Source organism: Bison bison, unplaced genomic scaffold (assembly GCF_000754665.1).
Source record: "Bison bison bison isolate TAMUID 2011002044 unplaced genomic scaffold, Bison_UMD1.0 scf7180017864191, whole genome shotgun sequence".
NCBI lineage: Eukaryota > Metazoa > Chordata > Mammalia > Artiodactyla > Bovidae > Bison > Bison bison.
This window is the reverse complement of record NW_011494763.1, coordinates 561984-570435: the sequence shown is the minus strand read 5'-3', so window position 1 is coordinate 570435 and position 8452 is coordinate 561984. Positions and strand designations below refer to the sequence as shown.

Below are 8452 nucleotides of genomic sequence, written 5' to 3'. Positions count from 1 at the left end.
GGCTGCTTTCACCCGTTCTACCTACCCCCTACCCCTCACCTCTGGCAACCCCCAATCTGTTCTCTGCATCTGTGATCTTGTTTTTGTTTGTTGTTTAAAGATTTATTAATTAATTTTTGGCTTTGCTGGGTCTTTGCTCCTGCATACGGGCTTGGTCTAGTTGCAGCAAGCGGGGGCTGCTCTCTAGTTTCGGCGCATGGGCTTCTCAATGCGCTGGTTTCTCTAGGGTGCATGGGCGCAGTAGTCGGGGCAGGTGGGCTCGGTAGTTGTAGCTCACAGACGCTATAGAGTGCTGCCTCAGTAGTTGTGATGCAGGGGCTTAGTTGCTCTCTGGCATGTGGGATCTTTCTGGACCAGGGATCGATCCTATATGTCTTTGTGTCTCCTGCATTGGCAGGCAGATCTTGACCACTGGACCACCAGGGAAGCCCCTCTTTGTTTGTTTTTTTGTTTTTTCTCCTACTGCTATACATTTATTAAAAAGGTCAAAAATTTTAAAAGACCAAACACACTGGCAAGGATATGGAACAATTGGAAGTCCCAAAGTCTTCTGGTAGGAATACAAAAGGAAACAACCATTTTAGATCATGGTATGTGCTGATGTGCTCAGTCGTGGCTGACTCTTTGCGACCCCATGGACTGTAGCTTGCCAAGCTCCTCTGGTCATGGAACTTTCTAGGCAAGAATACTGGAATGGGTTACCATTTCCTACTCCATCTTGGTTTGTTTTAAATAGATTCCATGTATGAGTGAGATCGCTTTCTCTGTCTGACTTATTTCACTTAGCGAAATACCCTAAAGTTTGTTGCAAATGACAGGATTTCATTCTTTTTTATGGCTGAATAATATTCTGTTTATATGTGTGTATATATACATATATATATACACATACACACACACATACACACACATACATACACACACACAGATACACACCACATTTTCTTTATCCGTTCATCTATTGGTACCCTCAAGTTATTTTCGTATTTCAGCTGTTGTAAATAATGCCGCGGTGTGCAGTGAACGTTGGTGTGCAGATACCTTTTTGAGTTAATGTTTTTGTTTTCTTTGGGAAAATGCCTGCGTCGCTGGACCTTATGGTAGCTCTCTTTTTCATTTTCTGAGGAACCCCTATACCGCTTTCCCTTGTTGCTGAGACATTTTACCTTCCCACCAATAGAGCACACAGTTTTCCTTTTCTCCACGTCCTTGTCATTTCCTGTCTTTTTGAAAATAGCTATTCGGACATGTAAGGTGATGTCTCACCATTTCCCTGATGGTTAGTGATGTTTAGCATCTTTTCATGTGCCCACTGCCCATCTGTACATCTTCTTTGGGAAATGTCTGTTCAGATACTCAGATCTTCAAATGTTAATTGATTTTTTTTTTGCTATTGAGTTGTGTGAGTTCTTTATGTATTTTGGATCTTAACCCCTTATCAAGTGAATGACTTGCAAATATTTTCTTTCATTCCATAGGTTGTATTTTCATTTTGTTGATGGTTCCTTTTCTGTGTAGAAGGTTTTTAGTTTGATGTATTTCCCCTTGTTTATATTAAGTTTGATGTCCCTTTGTTTATATTGAATCCAAAAAAAAAATCTTTGCCAAAACTGATGTCAAGGAGCTTACCGCCTGTTTTCTACTAGGAGTCTTATAGTTTCAGGTCTTATTCAGTTGCCTTTCTTTTTGTGATTATCAGCTTTATCCTTCTATTATAAAATTCCCCATCAACTTTTCACCTAATGAGTTTAATGGCCATTGAAGACTTCCCTGGATTCATTACTGAATTAGGGGTTGTAAAATGGTGAAATTTGGTCATTACTTTGGCACCTAATAGGGCTTCGCTATTAGGTGCCCTGGCCTGCTGCAGTCCATGGGGTGGCAAAGAGTCAGAGGCGACTGACTGAACTGAGGGCTTCCTAGGTGGTGCAGTGGTAAAAAATCCACCTGCCAGTGCAGAAGGTGCAAGAGACGCAAGTTCAATCCCTGCATCAGGAAGATACCCTGAAGGAGGAAATGGCAACCCACTTTAGCATTCTTGCCTGGAAAATTCCATGGACAGAGGAGCCGAGTAGCCTACATTCCAGGGGGTCACAAAGAGTCAGACATGACTGAGCATATGGGCATCGGCACCTAGTAGCTGAAATTCTTTTATAAAGAATAATTTCCCTAACCAGCTCTTTTAATTACCTTGAAATATGGTCTGTACAGAAAAGGCAGATTAGCTGCTTAAATATTTCTTGTCATCAATTTTTGGAATGCCAAAAGTGACCAATACCTGGGCTTTTCTTTCTTCCTTTTTTTATTATTATAACTTTGTAGGTGAATATTTTATACATGCAGTCTTTTGCAACCATTATTTTCATGCTTACATTGTCCCATTCTTGGCTCTTGGGAACCCCTTCAAGTTGACCTATAGGTCATTTTGGTGTAACTTCAATGGCATTCAGACGCACAAGATGTTGTATCATTTACATTTCCATTAGTGTTGTGAAAGAGGGCCTCTTTCCCCACAGCCTTGCCACTAGGGAATGTGGTCAGACTTGTAGGATTTTAGTCTGCGTGATAATATTTCAGTGTAGTTTAGGAATATTTCAGGAATATTTCAGTGTAGTTTAAAAAAAGATTTTTTTAGAAATAATTCACAGACTATACAGTTCACCCATTTAAAGCATACAATTCAGTAAAAGTGAAAGTGAAAGTTGCGTCTGACAGGAATTCTCCAGGCCAGAATATAGGAGTGGGTAGCCTTTCCCTTCTCCAAGGGATCTTCCCAACCCAGGGATTGAACCCAGGTCTCCAGCATTGCAGGTGGATTCTTTACCATCTGAGCCACTAGGGAAGCCCAAGATTACTAGTGTAGGTAGCCTATCCCTTCTCCAGTGGATCTTCTGACGCAGGAATTGAACTGGGGTCTCCTGCATCGCAGGTGGATTCTTTACCAACTGAGCTATGAGGGAAGCCCCCTTTCACTTTCACTGGTTTCTAGAATATTCATAGATAAGTGCAGCCACAGTCAATTTTAAAACATTTTTTGTCACCTCAGAAACAAGCCCTGTATCTTTCAGCTATCACCTGAAGCCCTGCCAAGCCCCCTAGTCCTAGCAACAACAAATCTGCTTTCTGAGTCTATAGATTTGCTGATTCTGGACATTTCATATAAGTAGAATCATATAATACATGATTTTATGCGTCTGTCTTCTTTCATTTATGTTTTCAAGGATCATGTGTATTGTACTGTGTATCAGCACTTTATTTTCTTACTTTAATCAAATACGTATAACATAAGATTGACCAAATTAACTGTAAGTGTACAGTTTAGTGATACTAAATACATTCACATGTTGTGCAGCCGTCACCAACATTCATCTCTTACTCCTTTCATCTCGTCAGACTGGAATTCTGCTTCATCAAACAATAACTCTCCCCCTTTCTCAGCCTCTGGCAACCACAATTCTCCTTTCTGTCCCGTTGAATTTGAGTTCTCTAAGTAAGTGCTTCATGTAAGTGGAATCATAGAGTATTTGTCTTTGTATGACTGGCTTATTTCCCTTAGCGTGACATCATCAATGTTCATCTACGTCATAGCATATTGTTTGAATTTCTGCCTAATTAAGACTTTTATTGTATTGAGGTAGTTTCCTTCTAGTCTTAATTTTTTGAGTGATATTTTTTCATAAAAGGGTATTGAATTTTGTCAGATGTTTTTCTGCATCAACTGAGATAATCATGTGTTTTTTTCTCCCCATCATTCTTAATGTGGTGTATTCCATTGATCTAGTTTCACATATTGAACCATCCTTGCATTCCAGGAATAAATTTCTACTTGGTTATGCTATTTAATCTTTTTACTGTGCTGTCCAGTTCAGGTTGCTAGCATCTTGTTCAGGGTTTTTGCATCAATGTTCATAAAGAATATTGGTCTGTGATTTTCTTGTAGTGTCTGGCTATGGAACCAGCGTAGTCTTATTTGTTTATGGGCCATTTTAATTTTTCATTCTGGGAAATGTTCATGTGTCTTCCACTCAGAAATATTCATGTCTCTTCCACTCATTTTTTAAAAATGCATACTTCCTAGGCCCACCCAGAACTTACTGAGGGGAATCTTGGGGGTGCTCCCCAGGGGATCTTTATACACCAGCCCGCTAGAGGACTTGGGATTGGGAACTGCTGTTAAACTGTTTCCAGCCAGGACTCCCTAAAAAAAGCCAGATCTTTGGTCCTGTATGTCATGGTACTATCGGATAACTTAACATACTACATGTACCATTTCTTTTTCTCTTTAGCCTGGAATAGTTCCTAGGCGATCAGTGAGGTTCACTTCACTGTCATACCCTATGGCCAGGTGACTGCGGTCAGCCGCTCCCCAGTGTCCTGGGAGACCTCTGTGTCGCCCTTAGTGTCACTGATTTGCATTCCCCAGGCCTGCCTCCGTACCCAGAGCAGATCCCCAGCCCGGTGAGCCCTGCCCAGGAGGAGCCAAAAGAAGGTCAGGCCCTGGAGCACCAGCCAGACTGGGAAACAAGGGTGACCCCACCGGAAATGGGCACTGGTGAGTGAGGGCCTCTGGGCAGCCGTGCGAACAGGGCCCGACAAGCGAAACTGAGAAGAAGCACTGCAGCTCGAGGGTGGGGGAGACAGCTGGGGGCGGGCCAGGCTGCTCTGTGCCAGACAGGCTTCCCAGGAAATGGGCCCCGAGATGGGTCTTAGAGGTGGATTTTGCTGGGAACATAGGGTATTTTCAGCAGGAGAACACAGTCTGAGCAAAGGTGTCAGTTCCTCAGGTATGTTGGGGGCGAGATACACCAGTTTGGCTAGAGTGAAGAAGGGCACAAGAGGGGGATGCGGGGCCTCTTCAGGAAGTGAGGACCATCAGGTCAGTGGAGCAGTACGACTTATGTGTCTGGCACAGTGCCAGCGTGAGTGTCCTCCTTCCAAAGGTCTCCGAGGGCTCTGTGGCTCCAGTCATCCCTCCCAGTGTTCTCTGCTTTTGTTTAAAGGAACATTCTTGCCCATCCTGTCACAAAAATGGCTTATAATCCAGAGAGCATCTAGCAGATAACCCAGAGCCTTGTTTTCTGTCTCCAGACTGCTCTTTTGCTAACTTGGTGATCCCCCTCCATGCCAACCTGACCATTCAGTCTCTGGGGTGCTTTCTGTCTGTTTACTTCTGTGCTTCTTCCCCACTGGCTATGGGCCCCTCTGAATATGGGTGCCCCCCCCCATTCCCTGTGTCCGTCCTTCCCAGCCAGTGTGTCAGAGGACTAGACCTTCTTATTGTCCTTGCTCTGGCGCTGGGCCCTGGGGCCTCCCCAAACCTTCTGTCCTTTTGAGGCCCATCAGGGTGACCTTCCGAAGCTTAGGGGCCAGTTGTTAGCACCACCTGCATGGGAGCTGGGGGCACAGCCTTTGCCGCACTCTTCTCACCTCTGAGGCAGAGGTTGGGGGGCTGGAGGTGGGGAGCCGCTACCCTCGGGACAGAACGTGGTGCTTCCTCTTCCTGAGCCCGGGAGCTGGAGCACGTCCTGGGCCTGCTAGGGGATGGCCATGTCTGCTTCCAGGCTGGTGGCTGGGAAAGGCCTTCACGGGACTCTGCCTCACAGGGCCCCCAGCCAGTGTCAGCATTTTGTCTTCAGTTAAACGGGAGGAAGACTCTTCAGATGGGGAGTCACCAACCTGCCCTCCCAGGGACATCCTGCCCAGCTTGGGGCCAGGTGAGTGAAGGGAGGAGGCCCCGTGGCCTCAGCAGAGCCTCGGGAGACATCGGGGCCCCTCTGGGAGAGGGGGCGGGCTTACATGACGGACCTGGGGAGCGCTCTCCTCCGGAGGGCGCCTCCCTCACCCCCAAGTATTACTTCCTGGGGCTCTGAGGACCCGGGTCACCTGTGGTCTGGCTCTTCCCCATCGCCGTCTGCTCTGGCTGGGAAGGTGCTGCTTGCAGACAAGCCACGAGCTGCCAGGGGGCGGTCAGGTGTCACGGCTGCCCTGTGACACAGCCCAGCTGGACCGCCTCTCACATCTTACAGTTTGATCATGGAGGCTGTGATTGAAATTAGTTCTTTCTGCTGAGAGTCTGTGCATATTCTGTGAACCGGCCTTACACCTCGATAAGCAGGAAAAAGTAAAGCAATTATTGCCTATTCTGGCCCAATAGAAAGGGATCCAGCCTGCCCCCATTCCACCCGGGTTCTGGCTTTGGGGGAGGCACGTGCGTGATCTGGGTCCCCCTTGGGGTTGTGGGTGGCCTCAGATGAAGAGACCTGGGAGCCTTGCCTCTTCAAAGAAGAGGGCCTGAGACCCTCACTAGTTCCTAAGCCTGAGGATACCGTGGCAGCCTATTCAGTGCAACAAGGTTTTTTACCTCAAAGTTTAGATGATTCTTAGACTCTTAATGATTCTGTAGCTGGAGGACTAACTTAAAAACAGTGGGTCATTTCTAACATAGAAATGAGGTTCTGCCATGAGTTATCTGTGAGGACTCCTAGGTGAGCCTTGAGCAGAGAACCCACAGTCTTGCTGTCGGGTGCTGCCCTGGGGGCTCACCAGTTAACAGCTCTCATCCTCAGTGGTCTCCCAGCTTGTGGTTTAAGCTCAGGCTTCAGCAACACTGGAAATCACTCCTGTCCTGAACCTTGGAAGTTGCCCGTTGAGGGTGGAGGTATTCATTCTCATAGGTGGGGGGCCAGGTTCGCTGTCACCAGGAAGCCGACTCTGGTCTGGCAGCTAAGGCTGGTGGATGCTGGTCTGGGAGTCAGGGGCGGTCAGAGAAGAGTGTGGTTAGGGGCTGGCTCCAGAGGAAGCCAGAGGAGCAGCAGTTGGAGGATGTGGGAGAACACAGGGCTCCAGGCAGGACTGAGGCCAGGCCCTGCCTCCCCAGCCATGGCGACCCCTGCTAGCTGGGGCTGAGACCGTTGGTCGCTGCCTCAGTCCCACCTCAGAGTCAGTGGGGGGAGCCCAGGCCTCACGCCTGCTTTCTGTCACCTAAGAGCGTGGTGCGGGGCAGGCGGTGGACGCTTGGTGTAGATTTGTCACGTGGCCCAGTAGATCTGAGCCGGCCAAGTCACCTGCCAGGTCCAGGCATGAAGCATCTTACAGTCTAGGAGCCGTGAGGGCCTGCAGGGCTCATTGTCCTAGATCAGAGCTAAAATCATCAGAACTTTAGAGGGTCCCATGAGGCCAGCGTGTCTCAGGGTTAAGGATATGGGCCGGTCTTTGTCTCCTCTTCATTTTCCATCCATCTGTGTCCCCTGGTCTGAGCCCTGACCCCGGCTCCTGGTTTTGCAGCGTGGTTTATCTGCCCCAGGCATGAGCACTCTGGGGCCAGGGGCTCAGGGAAGGCGGTGTGGGCCGGGCTGGTGTATCTGGAGCCTGGCTTGGGTCCGGGGGTGGGCGGGGGGGGGGGGCGGAGCCGTGCGTGGGGGGCGGGGGTGGTGGCCGAGCCCCGGACGAGTCAATGCGAGACTCCATTTGCCAGGGGGTGGTGCTGTGGTCATCAAGACGGAAGCACCATCTGAGGACGAGATGACGCCAGAGCCGCCCTTCCCCGGGGCGTCCCCGAGCCGGGCCGCGTGTGGAATCCCCAAAGGGCCCAGGAGCAGGACCGGGGGTTCCGGCCGGCTTCACGCAGGGGGCGTCCCCCGGGCGCGGGCCGGGGACTCCCGGCCCACGGGGGCTGGGACCCAGCCACCCCGCGTCCTCCCGCGTCGGCAGGAGCGGGCCTTCCCCTGCCCTGACTGCGGCCAGAGCTTCCGCCTGAAGATCAACCTGACCATTCACCAGCGGAGCCACGTGGAGGAGGAGCACCGGGAGGCCCGGGGCGGCTCGCCCACCGGGTGGGGGGATGCGCACTCGGCTCTGGAGCCGGGGGAGGTGGTGGTGCCCGGCCCAGTCATCCGCTGGCTCCCGGAGGAGCGCGAGGGCCGCCGGCCCTTCGTGGGGCGGAGGCCAGCGACAGCCAAGGTGTACCACTGCAGCGAGTGCCTGCGCTTCTTCCAGCAGCGGAAGAGCCTGCTGCTGCACCAGCGCCTGCACACGGGCAACAGCCAGGGCTGGCCCGCCTGCCCCTACTGTGGCAAGGCCTTCCGCCGGCCCTCCGACCTCTTCCGGCACCAGCGCATCCACACCGGCGAGCGGCCCTACCGGTGTCCTCAGTGCGGCCGGGCCTTCAACCGCAACCACCACCTGGCGGTGCACATGCAGACGCATGCCCGGGGCCAGGTGGGCCCGCCCTGCCCCGGGCCCCCCGCCCTCCTGGGGAGCCCGCCCCGGCCCCGGCCCAGCCGCTCGGAGGAGGGCTGACCAGCAGGAGCCTGCGGGGTCATCCTGGGCAGGACCTTCTCTTCCCCGCCCCTACGGAGCTTTTCCACTCGTGCCTGATGCTGGTTCCTTCTGGGATGGCTCTGGAGAGATCCCGGACCGTCCCCCCCACCCGCCCCACTCCAAGCGTGTCCGT

The 8452-nt window shown here is 50.9% G+C and overlaps 1 protein-coding gene across 1 annotated transcript in view; it reads left to right on the top strand.

Annotated features, from left to right (window-relative positions):
* The window catches only part of LOC104991422 (zinc finger protein 282-like), a 13568-nt gene extending 5161 nt beyond the window's left edge, over window positions 1-8407 (top strand). Inside the window, exons 5-7 of the mRNA XM_010843884.1 lie at window positions 4401-4556; window positions 5395-5714; window positions 7475-8407. Coding sequence (XP_010842186.1) covers window positions 4401-4556; window positions 5395-5714; window positions 7475-8298 — 1300 coding nt within the window. The 3' untranslated portion in view covers window positions 8299-8407. The remainder of the gene's footprint in view (window positions 1-4400; window positions 4557-5394; window positions 5715-7474) is intronic.
* The last annotated feature ends 45 nt before the right edge of the window (window positions 8408-8452 follow it).